The sequence below is a fragment of the Gymnoscopelus braueri genome (assembly GCF_963280865.1).
Source record: "Gymnoscopelus braueri genome assembly, chromosome: 4".
NCBI lineage: Eukaryota > Metazoa > Chordata > Actinopteri > Myctophiformes > Myctophidae > Gymnoscopelus > Gymnoscopelus braueri.
The window spans coordinates 23,178,983-23,198,665 of NC_137605.1; the positions used below are offsets into that span (position 1 = coordinate 23,178,983).

The window sequence follows — 19,683 nt, forward strand, 5'->3', positions numbered from 1 at the left end:
TACACCAAACCTCTTTGCTGAAAATAGCTGATCAGAATATAGGGATGCTATGGGTTCAAGTAGTTGAGAAGTCATATTTCGCAATAACGATCAAGCAGGATCCTACAGCACATTCTATGTGTCACTATGTGAGAGGTGACGAGGCCACAGATGTGTATGAGTGTGGGTGAGAGTTGAGGGCAGACATCCAGACATCCAGTGTGAGTTCAGTAGGTCCATCTGGTCAGGACAGGTCCTGAACTCTGTGGGAGCAGCTTACATCGTCCTGCTGGCCATTTGACTCTGATCCCATTAAGCAGACATTACACATCAGTCCTGGAATGTTGTCAAGGGAGCAGAGATTGACACGAATAATGTCATAATGTTTTAGCGCAACCAAGTAAAACTAAATGAGCAAAAATATGCTCAATACTGTCATTTCATCTAATATAAGATCCCCTGATGTGCCGATATTTCTGCACAAACCCAATTCATGCACAGACAAGGCTCCCCATGTGCATTGCCAAGCAGATATAGATAAACGAACATTATAAGTGACATTGCATAACTGCAAAGTCATATTTCCACATACTGTATTTCCGGAGAAATGGACTTTGGGTAAATGTGTATGTTGTGCGTCCATGTGTTCCATAACATACAGTGATTAATTCTTGGAACATCTGCAGTGTGTATCTGTGTATGCTCCACAGGTCACCAGTGCGCGTGTGCGTGTGCGTGTGCGTGTGTGTGTGTGTGTGTGTGTGTGTGTGTGTGTGTGTGTGTGCGTGTGCGCGTGTGAGTGAGTGTATGTGTGTGTGGGTGTGTGTGTAGGTGTGTGTATACTCATTAGATGACGTTTGTTTGCCGTCCCCTCCAACCGTATATCATCTTGTTCTGCAGCGAGAGCCGAGTTACAGACAACTCACTTTCAGAGAAGACTGTCAACTCTGGGATCTGTACACCTAACATCCAAAAGTAGGTACCATCTCCTCCTTATGCATGGGACTTTTATTTATATACATTAAATATAGTGAACATTTATATAGTGAATCACTGAAATGTGCTATCCTTAATGCTCTTGTGATCTTTTGTTTGTATGACTAAATATAAGTTTATGTTTCCAGAATATTGAAATGTTCTTTAAATAGATTCTAAGTGACCCATTCATCATTTTGATGTTATAATTTATATTTTTGACTTTCTTGTTATAGAGATGAACGGAAAGTACGCCTTGGCGCTCATTCTGGCTCTGCAGGGTAAGGCCACACATCAAATCGTCACAATGCATGGATTTTATCATTTGAACTGCAGAGCTAAGAAACATTATTGAGTTTGCAGTGGAGAGAATTATAATACATCACCATCACTGAAGAACAATGGGAGAGGCACTGTTCATTTGGTTGTGTACATTGCCTATCGTTAATCCACAATATAGAATTATTTCACTCTATCACACTTGAATAAAAGTGAGCACAGTAGCATTTTCGAAGTCATAAATATATTGTAGCATATTTACAGGCATTACAAACTGACAGGCTTTGGGAAGAGTGAGACAGTCTGCCTCTTTGCATGCTTATCTGGACTGAGAAGGCAAGATTTAAAAGGCTGTTTATCTGTGGCCTTTGGACAAGTAGCCTTCTGACACATGACATAAGAGAGATACCCCACACAATAAGCTACACACATTATTCTCTTGAATAAGCATCCCCTTGATAGTCAGCATAATGATGACTTTATATAATTGGCTTACAAATCAGAGAAAACTGAATATTAATCCTTCATGTTGTCAGTCTGAGGTCCATAATTCAACAGAAATAGCATTGATTCATGATTCAGAATTTGCATTCATTTATTTATTTTTGAGTTTGTGTTTTCTCTGTAACGTATCTTTGCTTCCAAATTAACATGGAGATTTCCTTTATCCTCTCTTCTATCCTGTCCGGCACCAGTCTCTATGAGCCTGTGCGATGTCCCTGCGCCAGAACAGGAGCTGGTGGATAAGTATGAGGCAATGAAGGCCACATTCTACAAGAGGATCCTGAATGCCTTCCACAAGGCACAGGCAGCCTCTGGACCCCTGGTGGAGAAGATTGGCGAGAACCCCCATGGCCAGGCCGCCAAGGACTACATTGAGCAACTGCAGACAGACCCCCATGTACAGGGCGCCGTCAAGATTATCACGTGAGTGTACACTATCCACTACACCTGTAAATGTATAAACCTATAATCCTTTCAATTGATTGTCACTTTAGTTTACTCAAATTGCATATTTCTAAACTAGATCACGTCCATAAAAGAGAGATGTACAAAATAGTTGATCAGACAAGTTTCAAATAACCATTTTCACCTTTTTAACCTCTGTAGCACTTTGAGATTTTTTATAAAAAGTGCACTGAAAATAAAATGCATTGTTATTATCATTATTATTATTATTGTGTCTATTCGACTAGTGAACATGGTGGTACATTTTTACTAAGTTGGGTTCCATGTTTTGTGCAGCGGTGTCGCTCATGAGGCTGCTCCCCTGGTGGACAAGGCCCGTTCAGGCGCCCTGGGTGCGTACGGAGCATACGTGCGCCCATACGTCGGCAACGCCCTGAGCGAAGGCATCGACTACATCAAGACCGTCCTGGACCGAGTCCTGCCCGCCGAAGAGCACTAAACCGGAGTAAACCACAGATGCCCGTGCTATCTTGGGTAGTCCTAGCAGGCTTGTGATTGATTTGTTGCCAATAGAAACTTTACGCCAGCTTATGCTGAGAAGAGCAATGCGCAATGCAAAATGTGTTCTCTGTCTGTACTTTAAACCACTATCTACCTTTTTACAAAGTGAGTCACGTTCCACAGTGTGACAAACATGCCAACACCACCTTTGCATAAATTGTGCATGTACAGTGTTTTGACTTTGATACACTTACCAAAGATTTCGTGTGAGAGTGTTGTATGTGTGTGAGAGAGAGGGTTCAATAAAAAAAATAAAACAGTGAATTGGAAATAGTTTGTTATAAACTGACCACTATCATGATTTACAAAGGATACACAAGTTATGTAATGAACGATTACTGTGATGATTTTAATATGATCACTTACATAACATTTAACATTAAAGGGGTTTGTTGGTAAGTAATACGTATTAATGATGTGTGTGGCCTTTAAGCGGTGCATTGTCCATATAGTTGTGAACTCCTAAGAAATAATTATGATCATACTTCATAAGTCATCATTCATGATGACATGACATACTTTGATTCATGTGTCGTCCATGCACGAGGACATGAATGAGGCACTTTGAACTCATGCAAATTTCTGATTATTCCTGAGATATTAATGGTTTATGTCATACATTTTCATGCATGAATCAATGCTATTTAATGTAAGGGACTCAGACTGACAACATGAAGGATTAATATTTAACACTCTTTCACCTCAAACATAGAGTAAAACATCATTATACTTATGATTATTCACCACTTTAACCCTGACATCTCAATTTTGTGCATGTCATTATAGGCAGAAAAGAAAAAAAAAAGTTTTTATAAAGAAATAACTATTTTGAACATTGAGCATCTGAGAGCAGGCCATGTTTCATGTAGGTGGATTCCGCCTGTTGGCCATACATGAAATTGCTTTTAATGTCTGTACTGTGTGCCAGAATGCAGCTGCTCCTTACACAGTCAAATCCTCAATCATGTTACTTTGTGTTATACATGTTACTTAAAATTGACATTTTAAGTTAGGGTAAGTTAAGGTAAGGGTCCATTTGAGTACATTTTTACACCGAGTTAAATGAACACCAAGGATTTTACTGTATCCTCTCCACAGGTGAGTTGGCACCTGGCGATTAACACCAGTGACTATTTTTTAAATCATGCAATAAAATATCTAAATGCAGGAACCAAAGACAAGTACCGTAGGCTATTTTAGAAACATCACATTGAAGGCCACACGATCAATCCTCGGAAAAACCCATGTGTCCATCAGCAATGTGTCAAAACTGTGGCATTGAGCCAAAACACTGAACGATTTTGATGCCAACCCCGTATTACCCCATGTTCCACTAGTGACTGTCTGGGGTCGCTGTGCGGAACACGACTGTCGGGTCAAAGCTCCAAAGCAACATGACATGTGAGACTGCATCACATGACCGGTGTGCGCTGTGTTTGCTCTGTGGGCTTGGATCAACATCTAGTGCACACAAAGAAACAACAAACACGAAACAAACTCTTGAACCAAAACATCGGACCAGAGATTGCATTGTTTCCAAATAAATGTTGTAACAGGGACAAACGGCTGTTGGTGGACTGTACTGATAGCTGAAACCCCTCAAAAACCCAGCCTGAACTAGGGCTGTCACGATTACAAATTTAAGTTGACTATTAATTGTCACACAAATAATTGCAATTAACTATTTGATTGTGTTTTTGGCAATGAACATTGGAACATATGAATAAAAACGTAATTTCTGTTTGCCTTTTAGGCTTCGTAATCAAAAATTGCACAGGGCATGGATATGACAAATAACTTAAATATACAAAGAAATTACTGACATATTTATTATGTAAAAATAGCTGAAATAGCTGATCTACAAGCTTGCGACGCGCTGCAAGCTTGTTGATCTGCTATTTCTGCTATTTTTGGAAAACGTTTGAGAATGTATCAAAATTTTTCAACATAGAAACGATTATGACGATTATGCAAAATGATTGCGATTATCTCAAATAATTGCGATTAGGAGAGTATGCAATAATTGTGACAGGCCTAGACTGAACTGGGTTATTTGCTGGACTAAATAACACATTGCTCTTGCATGGTGTATGTGAATCAAAGACTGGAAACAGTAAGCTTTCATACAATGAACTTTACTCTAGGTATTTTTTGAAGAAGGTTGCCAAGTAGCTGGGATGCTATTTATTGGCTCATGTAAGGTTTGGATTCTGATTTACTAAGGCTCTCTAAAAATCTAATTAAATAGCCTTTGCTCTTGTGACTGATTTCAATAAAGACAACACAAAGCAGATTTTTCTTTTCAAACATAACCATTATACCGTTGCCGTACAAATGTGTACAAAGACAACAATGTTTCACTTTTGATGATCAGCAGCTGTCATTACTGAACTGAACTGAACTGATCACCCCAGGGTGTCATCTCATGATCAGCAAACACTCAGAAATGCTCGGGCAGAGCAAAGCATAACTCATCTGTCAGCAGAAGGAACCCCAACAAAAAAAACAGGAAATCACCCAAATAAGATAAAAATCAATCAGTTTATCTGGGTGGTTTAGAGGTACAACACTCACCCACCACTGCTGAGACCAGGGTTCAATTCCGGGCAGCAGTTTGGCCAGGCAACGGGCGGTGTTTGTGGGTGGGAATCTGGGATCCTGTCCTTGTCACTGCACTAGTTTACAGTTTACAGTTTAAAGTTTAGGCATATAGCAGACGATCTTAATCCAGAGTGACTTACAGTAAGCAAGGACACAAGATAAAACATCATAATACACATAATACACATAATACACATAATACATCAAATGCATAAAAATAGTAATCTAATAATAAAATAATACATAAGTAAACCAATAATCTAATAATAACTAATAAATACGTAAACCAAGAACCTGTCTACAGCCTACATTGAAACTATACACAGTTACACACTATAGGATGCCAGGCCAACAATGACCTGGCATCTGTCTACATAACCTATATAACGGCCACTAGTGACCTCTGCAGGTTGGTCGCATTGCCTGCGCCGCAGGGAAGGGAACTTTGGGAAATAATGTGAACCTCTGTTATCACCACAGGGGAATTGGCGAGGCTATAAACTGGGGAAGAAATTTGGTAAAATACACAAAATAAGCAAGCAAGTACAGTGAAGGTGAAGAGATTACCATGGAATGGAAAAATATTAACACATTTAGTATCACATGTATGGGAAGATGCATCATTCCTCCATGGGAGTAGCAGTGACTTCATACTATGTAAAAAATATTTTGTCCCAAAACCAGACATTTGAAAAACGTTGACACTGACTCTTAAAAATGTTTGATGGTACAACAATTCCCTGTTTTTGTTATCAATGAGGGAAGATGTATGGGTCCCAGAAGTGTCAGACTTTTGATATCAAAGTTATCTTTTGATTACCAAGCAATAAAACAAATCTGCTGCCTTGCATTTTTCATACACTGTGGCAGTGGTGGAAAAAGTACTCACATGTTTTACTTCAGTAAAAGTATCAACACTGCAATGTAGAAATACTCTGTTACAAGTGAAAGTCGGGGATTCAAAATTTACTTGAGTAAAAGTACAAAAGTATTGGTATCAAAATATACTTAAAGTACAAAAGTAAAAGTACTCATTGTGCATAATGTCCCATTTCACAAGTTCAAAATGTATAAAAAATATTTTGAAAATATCCGATCTACAAGCTCGCAATGTGTCGCATCGCGACGCATTGTGAGCTTGTAGATCTGCTATTTTCAAATGGACGAAATGTATAGGGCTGAAGTGGTTCGTGTGTTTTGCCTAAAAAGTAACTAGTTAGTAGTTACTAAAGTTTTCAAAGAATTGTAGTGGAGTAAAAGTACAATATTTGCTTCTGAGATGTAGTGGAGTAGAAGTAAAAGTACTGAAAACTGGAAATACTCCAGTAAAGTAAAAATACCTCAACATTTTACTTAAGTACAGTACTTGAGTAAATGTACTCAGTTACTTTACACCACTGCACTGTGGTTTGGCTTTGCCCTGTGCTAGCCGCGATGACGTGTCCAATATGCTCTAGACTTGGACCACGGCAGTAGGACTTAGGACTATTTTAGTAGCACATGGACGCACCACCATCAGTCCACCATTATGCAAGAAATGAAAATGGCCTTGTTGACGCTGAAATGAGGGCAAGGTGTAAGACTAATCAATAGAAAGAAAAACAAGAGATTGATTGGAATAGTTCTGTAATCAAATTATAGGAAACCCCCTCCAACTAATGAAATCCAACCACAGCGAGAGAGAGTAGATCAGCCATTAACGACCCTCACAGCCCTATCCACCAATTAGCCTGCTTTGCCGTGTTTACAAAGACAGACAATCTGACTCACTCCTTTATCAAAAACACAGTGTCCCACACACACACACACACACACACACACACACACACCAGAGAACAGAGGTTTATCTCCCTTGCAGTGCACTTTGGCTCTGGGAATGACATGTCAACACACCTAACACTCCTATATATACAGGCCAGGTCATCAGTGACTCTTACCGGATTTTCTTCGTCAATTCTGGAGAGGAGAGACTGTGAGTACCACCGCCTTTCTATGGTTCACTGAGGGTTACAGAATGACAACTTCAGAACATCACCAATATGCATTGAACGAATATATAATATACTATATGTATCAGTGTGGGAAATGTGCAACATCTCGATGATAATATCTCATGCTGCTTTTCCTTCAATATACTTTGACTGGGGTCCCCCCGCTCCTTTTTTCCCCCCTCACCACCAAATCTCTTTGCTGAAAACAGCTGATCTACAAGCTCACAACGTGTTGTGTTGCAACATGTTGTGAGCTTGTACATGAGCTATTTTCGCCAATGTTTGCCCCCAGAATAGGGACGCTAGGGTTGAAGTAGTTTGGGGCGAGATACAGAATGATAATGCTGCTTACTATGTTGACCAAAATAAAGTTGACCCTTTTATGACTCTAGGGCTGTTTCCTTGTGCTTACAGATACCCAGTGACATCATGAACAAGCTTCTGGTTATCGCTGCGCTGGTTGCACTCCTTGCTCTCAGTAAGTATACACTTGGACACACTGGCTGGCTCTGGATAGGGGTGAAAAGTTAGCATGGGGTCCTGTGCTGATAGAGGCCGCTGAAAGATACCATGGCTCATAGATTTTGTATTATGTGACTAAATACTGAGAGTCCATAGTGATTAATATGGCCCACAGCTGGAGGCAGCTCCCCTACTTTGACCACCATTAAACATTTAAGCCCTATACTTCGTTGTATGGAAAGAAGGACATTAAAATAAAAAAAAATTTTTTAGGGAATTTGCCAAAATAGGGATTCCAGGGTTAAGGTGGTTATGGGTCGATTTGAAGATGGCTGCCATCCTTAAACGAGTGCTCCGTGCGGCACACTGTGCCAACCTTTGACTTATGCCACTCCGACCTTTTGTTCAGGTGCCGAAAGCTTCCGTGTCGCAAGGCAGGCTGATGATGAGGTGGTGGCTGATGCTGAGGTGGTGGCTGATGCTGAGGTGCCGATGGTGGCTGATGATGCGGTGGTGGGCCCAGTGACCCAGATCACAGATGGCATCAAGCACTACTATGGCCAAACTGTTGACACCGCCAACAGCTACATAGAGAGCATCCAGGGCCTGAAGCTGGAGGAGAAGGCCAAGTAAGATACTGTAACACGCATGCGCACACACGCACACACACACACACACACACACACACACACACACACACACACACACACACACACACACACACACACACACACACACACACACACACACACACACACACACACACACACACACACACACACACACACACACACTTAATGGCAGTAGAAGTAATCGCAAATTAAAGCATTCAATGAATAAGATATTAACAGAATCTGAGAGTATGCACGACCATAAAGGGACAGAGAGCAGGATGATAGGACAATCACGTCATGACACATTAAGCCTTGTGTGGTCATTCAAGTGTTTTGTTATTCATCCACTGTTGGCAGGTCTGGTAAACCTGCAACATTATTGAGGTTTTAAATATACTGTATATATGAATTTTGGGGCATGAGCATATAGAAGGTACCAGCTCCTATTAGAACATATTCCAAACAGCTATCTTTTCTGTGTTTCTCTTAGGAACCTTTACGATGAGACTGTCAAGGCTGGAACCACCTACTACGGCATCATGTATGACCAGCTCTACCACGTCTTCTACCCCCAGCAGTAAATAACCACCACAGCTGTCCCTGCCAATGTCAACCCAAACCACCTCAATGACAGCTGCAGTGTCTTGTGGCAAGACTTCTGTCTCTCTGAAGTCAAGTCATAAGTCATTGCATTACAAGTATCCACACAAGAACTTGAACTCCAGATAGACCTGCAAGCGGAGTCCATCAGAGTCCTACAAAGTGGAAGGAATCATTTTAGTTCGAGGGAGAGAACACACAGCACCTTACCATTTTGAATGGAAACCTCCATGGGCCTTGCAGCCAGGAATCACACAGCCATGACAATGTCACAACTAAGCTTATACTCCATCGCCACCTAGTGGTTATGTTTTTCCTTTTCACCAGATTGACTGACTTCCTGGTCATGCCATATCCAAACAAACTGAAATATTTATAATGTCACATTACATATCACTCGAAATAAAATATTTGTAGGAAAACAAGTGTTTGTGGTATTTCGTAATTGAAGAGTAAACTGTGAATTAACGTCAATTAGTATTCATGTTCTATAATGTATATAATGAGGTTAAGTGACTCAGAGAAATGAGGACATATAGTTCTGTCTAGATACAGCAACGACAACAACACTACAACAGAGTGGTGTGCCTGATCAGGCTGGGTGTGCTGTGTAGTCTGTATTACAGAGTTGCTTGATATTGAAATCCATATTTCCATTTTTGTGTTAATGTAAAAAAAACTACAAGCTTTGTCAGTGCAAGTAAACCCAGAGTCAAGTTAGTGATTAACAGTGGATGAAAAGAAAGTCATTATGATGAAAAATGTATTAGCATAAGGACTCCTACAGAGGAACACAAAACAAATATGGCCACGGACTATGTCTAATGAATGCATATATTTGTAACATATGGTCTCATTCGTCAGCCTGCTGAAAGCTTGTTTGCTGAAACATAAATGTTACAGCAAAACTAAGGATGACTTCCTGTGCTATTGTGGTTATGGATTTGTAGCATTATTTATTTTGAAGCTACAAGCAGCACAACCTTATTAATCAAATACCCTGCATGCTCGTCTCGGAACTATAATTCAATACCAGGTGTGTGTGTTTGTGTGTGTGTGTGTGTGTGTGTGTGTGTGTGTGTGTGTGTGTGTGTGTGTGTGTGTGTGTGTGTGTGTGTGTGTGTTCATTTTCCATGGAACACCTAAAGTGAATAGATAGGCACATTATAAGCATGCAGGCTCTGTTGAAATCTTTAAACAACACTAATGGGTGTGGGTGGATGGATGGATGTGTGATGGCCACACCAGCAGCCACACATTAAGGCGCTAAAACATGGTGTCATTTAAGTCATTTAATTTGCATTTGAGTTGATTGGTTTTCTGACGAGTGCTGCTGCTGGCTGGCCAAGGAAATGGGGAGCTAATAATTGTATCCGTAGGAGGTGAGCGGTAAGGGAGCGCTTGTTTTTGTCCCCTGGGTTCTGAGTTAATAAAGCACCGCCCGCGTGGATCATTTATAGTCGGACGTAAGGAGACATAACGAGCGCCGACGCTCTTACGTTGTTTATTTTGTCTCCCCCTCCGTTACCTGCGGCTCCAAATTTCCTTCCGTGCGATCAACATTCACAGTCAGGCCGACGTGTACGTTGCCTGTAGTACCATTGGCGCCCGTTGGCAGTATAAAGAAAAAAATAGTTTCTCCTCTCCAAAAAAAGACCCACGTTGGTGGAAGTACTTGAGTAAATGTACTTAATTACTTAGACCAATACCCGACCCGTCGATCCACGGTCTGTGACAAAATGAACCCAGCCATTCCCTTAACACACACACATATAATATAGCACAGTGCAGTAGGGGTCGAAACTCACGTTTTGTAGACAACCATTGTTTTTGTCTAGTTTGTGTCTTTTATTGCGTTGTTTTGGCTAGATGCTACAATGCTAGTTTCATGTTAGCGCTGTTGCCAGGTTTTGTGAGAGAAATAAGCAACCAGTTCTATGAAAACAATTAAGCCCAAAATAATCGACTAGGCCACATCACATGAAAATAGCAGAACTACAAAATATATTTGAGAATCACTGGTTTAAATAATTGGCCCAAATAAGCAACTACACTTTAGAAACAAGCCCAAATAAAACCGCAACCACCAAAGTTTACAAGCAACTTTACAGAAAAATAAGCCCCAATAAGCTTATAATAAGCGGACATGGCAACACTTTTCTCAACACTCAATAGCTCGCAACTGCCATCTAGTGGATTAATAGGTGTACGACGCCTCAACGTCATAATTCCAACGTATTTAACGTGAGCGACCTTGCATGTGTCCATAAAGAACGCAAGACATCCCTCACCCCCTGACGCACGTTAAAGACCCATCTAGGGACTTTGAACGGCCCCTAGGGGGGATCATGCTACTTCAGATCTGTTTAAGGAGCTGATGGGTCAATTCGACTGCACCATGTTCCCATTGCATATGGGGAGGGGCAGAGGTTTATTACTTTGATTTTGTTATTAGGTTATTGCATGAATGTGTCTTTTGATATTTCAGTTGCATTGTAATTTCATTAGCTAACATGAGTTAGCTGTAGTGGTTATACTGTATGTTTAATATCGTTATTTGTAGTTTGCTTCAATGTTATATCCTAGCGTGTTCCCCTTTGTGGGGACTGATCATCCACTATATATAGTTGCCGTCAGGCAGAAGCCTATCTCCATTCAACTTTTTAATGTTTTTCATAAATTAATGCCCTACTACTGTCACACAAAACAGAAGTAGCAAAAATTGCTGCTCTACAAGCTCAAAACACTTGTTTGCTAAGTGTTTTGAGCTTGTAGATCTGCTATTTTTGAATTTGAATCCTGAAAAGTAACAGTTTTGGACATATGAGGTTTCCCCCCAGCAACGCTACGTTCCCCTCATGTCCAGGGTTGCATTGCTCATGGGACGGCCTTGCACGCCGTGCAGGAACCTATTTGACCAGGAGTGCGCGTCACGTCATTAAAATAGAGTGCAACCACGTTCCAATTCAGCATTGCAACACTGCTCATGTCTCATTTTGGTTAGGTCCATCCAGAGCCATTCAAGGAGAGTTACGTCACCTCCGTCCACTTCTTCGAGCCAGGTCTTCTACATAGCCTTCTATTGGCAAATACTAAACCGGACGTTTACGGAATGCATTGGAGTCTATGGGCGTTTGTAACTATTTCCAGTTTACATGAACCACGTCACCGACGCTGTTTCTGCCCCCTCAGTGGCGGAACTCTCTAATATATGGCTCTGGGTCCGTCATGCTGTGAAGTTAAGTTATGCTCAGTTCAGTCTTCAAGATACGCAAGTAAACAAGGATAGGCCTACCCATGTACCTGTTAGACTACTTCAACAGGCACAACACCAGATGGAGCCTCACTCAGGCCACTGATCTCACTGAACCCAGTTTCGGCACAAAAATGGGGTCAAATTTGTCCGACTGCTATGTAACCAGAATGTGGAATGCTCTACCAACAGGCATAAAAAAGTGCGACTCCTTACCCTCCTTCAAAACCGCTCTAGAAGAGCACCTACCAGGTGGCTGCAAATTGTAACTGGCCCCTGTAAAAAGTCTAAGCTCATCCCCGCAACTGTTTACCGCAGTAAACAGTTGGGGGGGGAGGTGCTATATAAATAGTAGCTCAGATTAGTTGCACCATATGCCATTTATTTACAATTTAGATATAATGCAGTATATTTTTAACCTAGCCTTTCTATAGCACAATTTCTTGTTTATCCTGCTATAACTCTACAAAGCTCTGTAGTGGTGAGGTGCTGAGGTGGTGAGGCCAAAATTGTTCTGCCCGGTTCTCCTCAGTGGCTGGAGCAATTGATCTGAATTTGCACACAGCCATTGACCATCACCATAGACCAGTTATTCTTCTTCTTCTTCTTCTTCTTCTTCTTCTTCTTCTTCTTCTTCTTCTTCTTCTTCTTCTTCTTCTTCTTCTTCTTCTTCTTCTTCTTCTTCTTCTTCTTCTTCTTCTATCAATTTATATTATTATTATCAGTATTAGTAGAATGTGTTGCATTAGGTTAGGCGGGAATTCAACTGAAATGAAGGAAATCTAAAACGTTTAAACCTTTCCACATGTTTATTACACAGGAAGAGAAAACAGTTCAATGAGTACTAAAGTCCATAGTGTTTCAAAATCTTGTCTATAGATAATCCAAATCCAAAGTCATTATATTATGTCCAGTGGAAGTTGCATAACACGAGATATTTGGTGCGGCTACGACAAGAGTAAATCATGTCATGGTGAAATATTAACCTTATTAACAACGTTTACAATAATTACTGCAGACTTATGAGTTGTGGAACTTCCCATACTGACTCTGCAAAGATGTATCCTGTGATGAGAGAAGGGTAGCCTATATTGCACATGGTGTATTAAAAAAGCTCAACGTTGCAATAAAACAAAATGAAAAGATTTTAATACAGCCCCTTGAGCCCAAGAGTATTTATCCAACTGTCTTGGTTGTTCTTTCATCTGTAGAATGAGACACATTGTTCGTTCTAGAGTACAAACTCCTCCTGTCAAACTTTAAAAACAGAACTCTGTCAACCTTTAAGAGGTCGTCATTGTACACATCAGTGTCTGAACTATCATACAAAACTGAAACAGTGGTGGAAAGTAACTAAGTACATTTACTCAAGTACTGTACTTAAGTACAATTTTGAGGCGTTTTTTTTGTATATATATATTTTTTTGAGTATTTCCAATTTTCAATACTTTCTACTCCACTGCATCTCAGAGGCAAATATTATACTTTTACTCCACTACAATTATTTGAAAACTTTTTTTTACTAGTTACTTTATAGATTTGTATTATTATTACAAAACATACATTACCCATTTCAGCCCTACATTTCAGCTATTTTCAAAAGATTTGTATACATTTTCACATTTGAAAACTTGTGAAACGGGACATTCTGTGTACTTTTACTTTTGTACTTTAAGTATATTTTGATACCAATATTTTTGTACTTTTACTCAAGTAGGCCTACATTTTGATTACCGGATTTTTACTTGTAACAGAGTGTTTCTACATTGCAGTATTGATACTTTTACTTATGTAAAAAATGGGAGTACTTTTTCCACCATTGGACGCAAGTAATCACAGCCACTGTTAGGGATTCTGTACCTGTATACTACACTGTAAAATCCTGGGTGTCAATAAATGTGGTTACATGTGTACACATGGATACATTTACACAGAGTCGTTTTACTGTGTACAAAATCTATGGCAAGGGCATGGTTGTTAACTGTACCTGAGGTGTGACCTTATCATAAGCTCAGGTGCCGGGAATTGTTCTGATAAGAACACTAGGACAAAACTTAATTTGAGCCGGAAATCCTCTTCCTGTCCTCAAAACAAGGCCATGAATAGGTATATAAGAGCCAGACGGTCCAGGCTGTAGTCATGTACTATTTGAGAGATACGACGACGACATACAACAACAAATGACAGAGAGCAACATGAAGCTACTGGTACTGGTCATTGCTTTAGGATTCACTGGTACGTATTTAACACTGCCTGAATGACTTCACATTTTGTTGACCAATACACTGTATGTAATGTCCTTTTATAGGCAGCAACCTAATGTTGTATTTATTTAAATGATTGTCCATGTGGAAAATTAGCTCTTAGAATTTAAATTCTCAACAATTTCCAGACGCATTGTGAGCTTGCATTGGCTATTTTCACTGTTCTTCATATGACAAAGTAGCCTATACAGGGCTTCAAGGACCACATCACCCATCTTCATATCATTGCTCCATTTCTGTCTACTCACTGTGTCTCAGAGGAGAGCTGTGGACAGGTCAGAAACCTGCCTACCAGTGACAACATGCAAGTTTGGTCTTTTCAAACAAGATTTACCAAAGCTTTTTCATTTTTTTTACAAGAACAATATATTTCAGCATGCTAATTGTCCAGGTGGAGAAAGGCTGTAGTTTCTTTTAGCTTGGAGTCCTCGTCGCCGATGTCATTGGTAGGCAGGTTTCTGAACTGTCCATAACCCACCAATGAGACGCAGAGTGAGTAGACTTTTAAACTGTGCCATCTTACAATTAGCATTAGCGAGGACCAATTATAATGAAGATCAGGTTGACAATGGATGAAGTGCCCCCCCCCCCCTTTTTGTCTCCCCCTCCATTACTTACTGTATGTTATGTATGTTATGTAGTAGCATAAATGGGACTCACTTCAGTGGTAAAACTGATGTGTTTGTCTCAGTGCCTAACACAGGGGCAGCTCCGTTGGAAGATGACAAGGAGTGTGAGCCTCACTCCAGACCGTGGCAGGTCAGCCTGAATGGCGGAGGAGCATCCTGCAGTGGTGCCCTCATCAACGAGTGGTGGCTGGTGACCTCCTCCTTCACCTGTAACCCCAGGTAGATGCTGCTGCATGGTTGCTAGTGCTGAACTATTGCACTGTTGTACTGTGGAAGTCTTCAAATGTTTTCCCCAAACAGTGGGTCGGGACTCTGGACCCATCTTTGGGTCGTGGACCAATTTGTTATGGGTCGCGACTCGAGAGTAAATGTTTTTCCTACCTAGACATTTTTTAAATATATATATATATATATTATTTCAACAAATGTAAACAAAAACAAATCACAACTTTTCATCAATTAAAAACAATTCCAACATTTTTCAAAAGTATTTAAAAAATAAAATGAAGTCTAAGAAGTAGTGAAAATAGCAGATCCACAAGCTTTGCAGATCTGCTATTTTCACTAGTTTGGGTCCCGGGCAAACGTTTGTCTTTTGGGTCTCGAGCTAAAAAGTTTGGGGACCACTGTTCTAATCTACAATTCTCTTCTTCTCTTCTCCAGACCCTATAACACCATAGCATCTCTGGGGGAACATGACCTGAGCGTACAGGAGGGGACGGAGCAGCACATTCGGGTCGCGGAGGTGATCCATCACAGCCCGTACCGCTCGCCCCTCCACAGCCTCACCATGGTCCGTCTGTCTGCGCCCGCTCGCCTCACCCCATTCGTCCAGCCCCTCCAGCTGCCCACACGCTGCCCACAGCCAGGAGAGACCTGTACAGTCAGCGGCTGGGGCCTCACCAGCCGAAATTCCTGTGAGTGCATTTCATGTATTTCAGTTCAAATCAGAGGGCAGGGGGGCTTAGCAGATCCAGGACCCTATGTCTTATTTCTGATGTTGATATTTCTAGTGGGGTAACACTTTATTATGATATATTATAATAAAAATGTATTGTTAATTTACTATAAATGTATATTGTAGGTGGACTAGTGGTAGAAACAGACTGAAAGCCAAAGGTTTTAGAGTGCTGGGCTGTGATTGGCATAGCAGCATCAGCTGAGCTGTGATTTTCGCTCTGATTGATCTACTTTTATGGGGACTATAAATTGGTGCAGCAATGTCAGTTAGGCTACGCTGTGTGGTTCGCTGTCGGTCTACTTTTGAAATGACTGTGATAGGTGTAGTATGTGTCAGCTCACTCAGCTGAGCTGTATTAGTTTGCTGTGATTGTGCTACTGTCCTTGGGACGTATAGATGTCTACTCAGGGGACATGCATACTGACGCTGTTCTGGACAGCTGGCCCCTTTCAACCACACCATAAAAACATGCTGCTGAACAGAATGTTTACACTGTTGTAAAATTTAGAAGTGTTCTAGGATTAGGGAGGCGAATATTTAGCCTTAGGAACAAATTAAAGGTCCAAAAATGGCAATACATGTCATTGTTAATGGCTTTAAGTTTAGATGTTTGTTTACATTTTGTCCAAAGTTATGACATTTCTTTTTTTTTACCAAACTTGTCGATGTTGGCCAAAAATAAGTGCACCACTAATAAGTTATTAACATGTTAATTGTGGTGGTAAATCAATCTTTTCTCCGGGGACAATCTTCTGCTAGATATTTTTAAACCAATACATATTTTAAAATGCATTAAACACCATGATAACAACACAATTGTATTATTTAGCTTGTTGGATTCCCTCGTTTCAAGTCAAGTTGATTTTCATACTACACTGAAATGAATGGAATACAACTATACCATTTAGTCATAGCCACGGTATAAGTCATATATAGAGCCAATAGTAGTAGAGTAGAGTAGAATCATAGTCAATGGGCTACACATGATGACAGACCACCGGTGTGTGATCCTTTAACGCTGGAGATTTTACTGTGTGGGGTACAGAGCATCAGAGGAAATGCCGTCCATGATTCGTCTGTATACACCTGTGTTTGTGTGTGTTTTGATACTGATACTCAGTCTTTCCTCCTTCCTCTCTTCACAGTCTCATCTCAGCTGAAGTGTATATCAGTGCCTGTTGTGGATGACCAAACATGCATGAGCACCTTCCCAGGGGACCTCTATTGGAGCCCCACAATGATATGTGCTGGTCGATACGACACAGACAACTGCTTGGTGGGTACACAACATTAATCTCTTAAACCTTAGTTAGTTGACCAGGGTCCCCCAGGGTTCTATGCGGTCCCCTCCTTTTTCCCTCTATAGTTTACACCAAATAGGAGATCTACAAGCTCACAGCTTGTTGATCTGCTATTTTCGCTGAATGTTCGCACCCAGAATAGGGATGCTATTGGGTCCGGGATGCTGTAAGTCAGCATAATTGGCATGGACGAGAGCATCATAAACCTGCAATAGTTTACTATAATGCACTATACCGTGTCTCTTTCATCTCTATCTATGTGTCCCCTTGACCACTCGTGCTCTACCTCTGATGCCCGTGTTGCCCTCTCTATCTTTCTTTCTCTCCCTCTTTCATTCTCTCCCTCACTTCTTTTCAATTCCCCTTGCTTTGTTGCCATGAAAGTCACTGGTGTGATTGCCCAAGCATCTAAATACAAAAGCTATTCATCAATGGATAAATAACCATGAACTCTCTCTCTCTCACCCTCCTTTAAACTATTTCCCTCTCTTCTTTCATGCCCTTCCCTTGTCCTTCTATACCCAACTCCCTCCTTCCCTATCCACCATCCTTCTCTCCCTCCTTCCTCTCTTTTTTCTTTCTTCCCTACCCTCCCTCCTTTTTTCCTGAACTCTCTCCCTTTGTTCCCTCTTTCCCTCTATTCTTCCCCTTCCTTTTTTGTCCTTTCATCTCTCCCACCCTCCATCCTTCCTTCCCCGACTCCCTCTCCTTCCCTTACCATCCCTTTCTTCCTCTCTTCTTCTTCCTCCTCGTCCTCCAGACGGACAGTGGCGGTGTGATGGAGTGCGGTGGTCAGCTGCAGGGCCTGTCCTGGCTCAGACGCGGCTGCAGCGACCCCTCCCACCCCAGTGTCTACACCAAGCTGTGCAGATACAACGGCTGGATCGCCAGCGTGATGGACAGATACACGCCCTTCACGACCACTGCGCTGCCTAAGACTACCTGGCCTGTGGAGACACCGCAATAAACCCTTAATGCGCCTGATAATCAGTGGTGGAAAAAGTACTCCAATGTTTCAGTACTGCAATGTAGAAACACTCTGTTACAAGTAAAAGTCCAGAATTAAAAATGTACTTGAGTAAATGCACAAAAGTATTGGTATCAAGATATAGTTAAAGCACAAAAGTAAAAGTACTCATTATGCAGAATGTCCCATTTCACAAGTTTTCAACTGTATAAAATGTATAAAAACCTTTAGAAAATTGCAGATCTACAAGCTCACAATGCGTCGCATCGCTACGCATTGTGAGCTTGTACGGCTGCTATTTTCAAATGGCCATATATTGCTGAGGTGGTTAATGTATATTTTGTAATAATAATCCAAATCTATAACTAAGTATAATTGTATGGTAAAAGTACAATATTTGCCTCTTAGATGTAGTGGAGTTGAAGTAAAAGTATTGAAAATTGGAAATACTTAAGTAAAGTAAAAAAAATCCTCAAAAGTGTACTTAAGTACATGTACTTAGTTGCTTTCCACCACTGCTGATAATTACGCAGCAGTCGTGAGAGGAAAGTTATAGACTAGAGATTTGAGGTAGGCTACTGTCCTCTGTCCTGTGACAGAAGTGTCACTAGTTTGATCCCTACCACAGTGAATGTGTCCTCCTTGTCAACACGTCCTTGAGCCAGAGGCTGAACTTGCTCGCCCACTGAGTCACTGGAAGAAAAAAATTGTCTCTGTGACCGTCTCTCTCGCAAATGGAAATGCAGCACAACCTATTTTCAGCAGTGCTTATTTAAATGGGAAGCACTGAACGCATATTCAAAACCGTGTGGCCATAAATGGAAACGTAATTGTGTATATGAATACAATAAAGATAACTGCGCAGAGTATATGTGCAGGGTTCACTGATTTCATTACAGCAGTTACTGTGGCATTTCTCCTCTTTTTGATACAGCAAATGTTCCCACAACTGATTTACTGTAATAGACCCCATCATACATAATATAGTGCATCAGTGTGCTCAGTGTGTGTGTGTGTGTGTGTGTGTGTGTGTGTGTGTGTGTGTGTGTGTGCCCGTGCGTGCGTGCGTGCGTGCGTGTGTGTCTGGCATACAGAATGTCATTGTCTATGATGAACAGTCGGTGCACGGCACGCCCAGCTCTGTGCTCACTGTCTTGTTCAAAATGAAAATAAAAGCTGCAAGCCTGAGTGAAAACCCACAAAACTACCTGATGGAGAATATTATGGAGCAATTTAAATTCAAATGGTTGCTTCCTGTGATTGCCTGAGGTCATGATTCTCAACTGGTATTCTCTTAAATGTTCTTTTTAGTACATCATATTACCACTAGATGGCAG

General features: G+C 41.0%; 3 protein-coding genes across 3 annotated transcripts; all 3 read left to right on the forward strand.

Moving 5' to 3' along the window:
* Positions 1-901: 901 nt before the first annotated feature.
* apoa2 (apolipoprotein A-II) lies at positions 902-2,960 on the forward strand. The gene is made up of 4 exons (XM_080426113.1): positions 902-954; positions 1,191-1,235; positions 1,929-2,160; positions 2,479-2,960. The coding sequence occupies exons 2-4, from the start codon at positions 1,193-1,195 to the stop codon at positions 2,639-2,641; spliced, it is 438 nt and encodes a 145-aa protein (XP_080282239.1). The 5' UTR covers positions 902-954; positions 1,191-1,192; the 3' UTR covers positions 2,642-2,960.
* Positions 2,961-7,217: 4,257 nt separating this feature from the next.
* On the forward strand, positions 7,218-9,292 carry apoc2 (apolipoprotein C-II). The gene is made up of 4 exons (XM_080426574.1): positions 7,218-7,276; positions 7,710-7,773; positions 8,167-8,386; positions 8,862-9,292. Exons 2-4 carry the CDS (start codon positions 7,725-7,727, stop codon positions 8,950-8,952), a joined length of 360 nt encoding a protein of 119 aa, XP_080282700.1. The 5' UTR covers positions 7,218-7,276; positions 7,710-7,724; the 3' UTR covers positions 8,953-9,292.
* Positions 9,293-14,419: 5,127 nt separating this feature from the next.
* LOC308083524 (trypsinogen-like protein 3) lies at positions 14,420-18,346 on the forward strand (the record flags this gene model as incomplete). Its single annotated transcript, XM_080425836.1, has 5 exons — positions 14,420-14,459; positions 15,192-15,336; positions 15,781-16,034; positions 17,224-17,354; positions 18,140-18,346. 5 exons carry the CDS (start codon positions 14,420-14,422, stop codon positions 18,344-18,346), a joined length of 777 nt encoding a protein of 258 aa, XP_080281962.1.
* Positions 18,347-19,683: the final 1,337 nt, after the last annotated feature.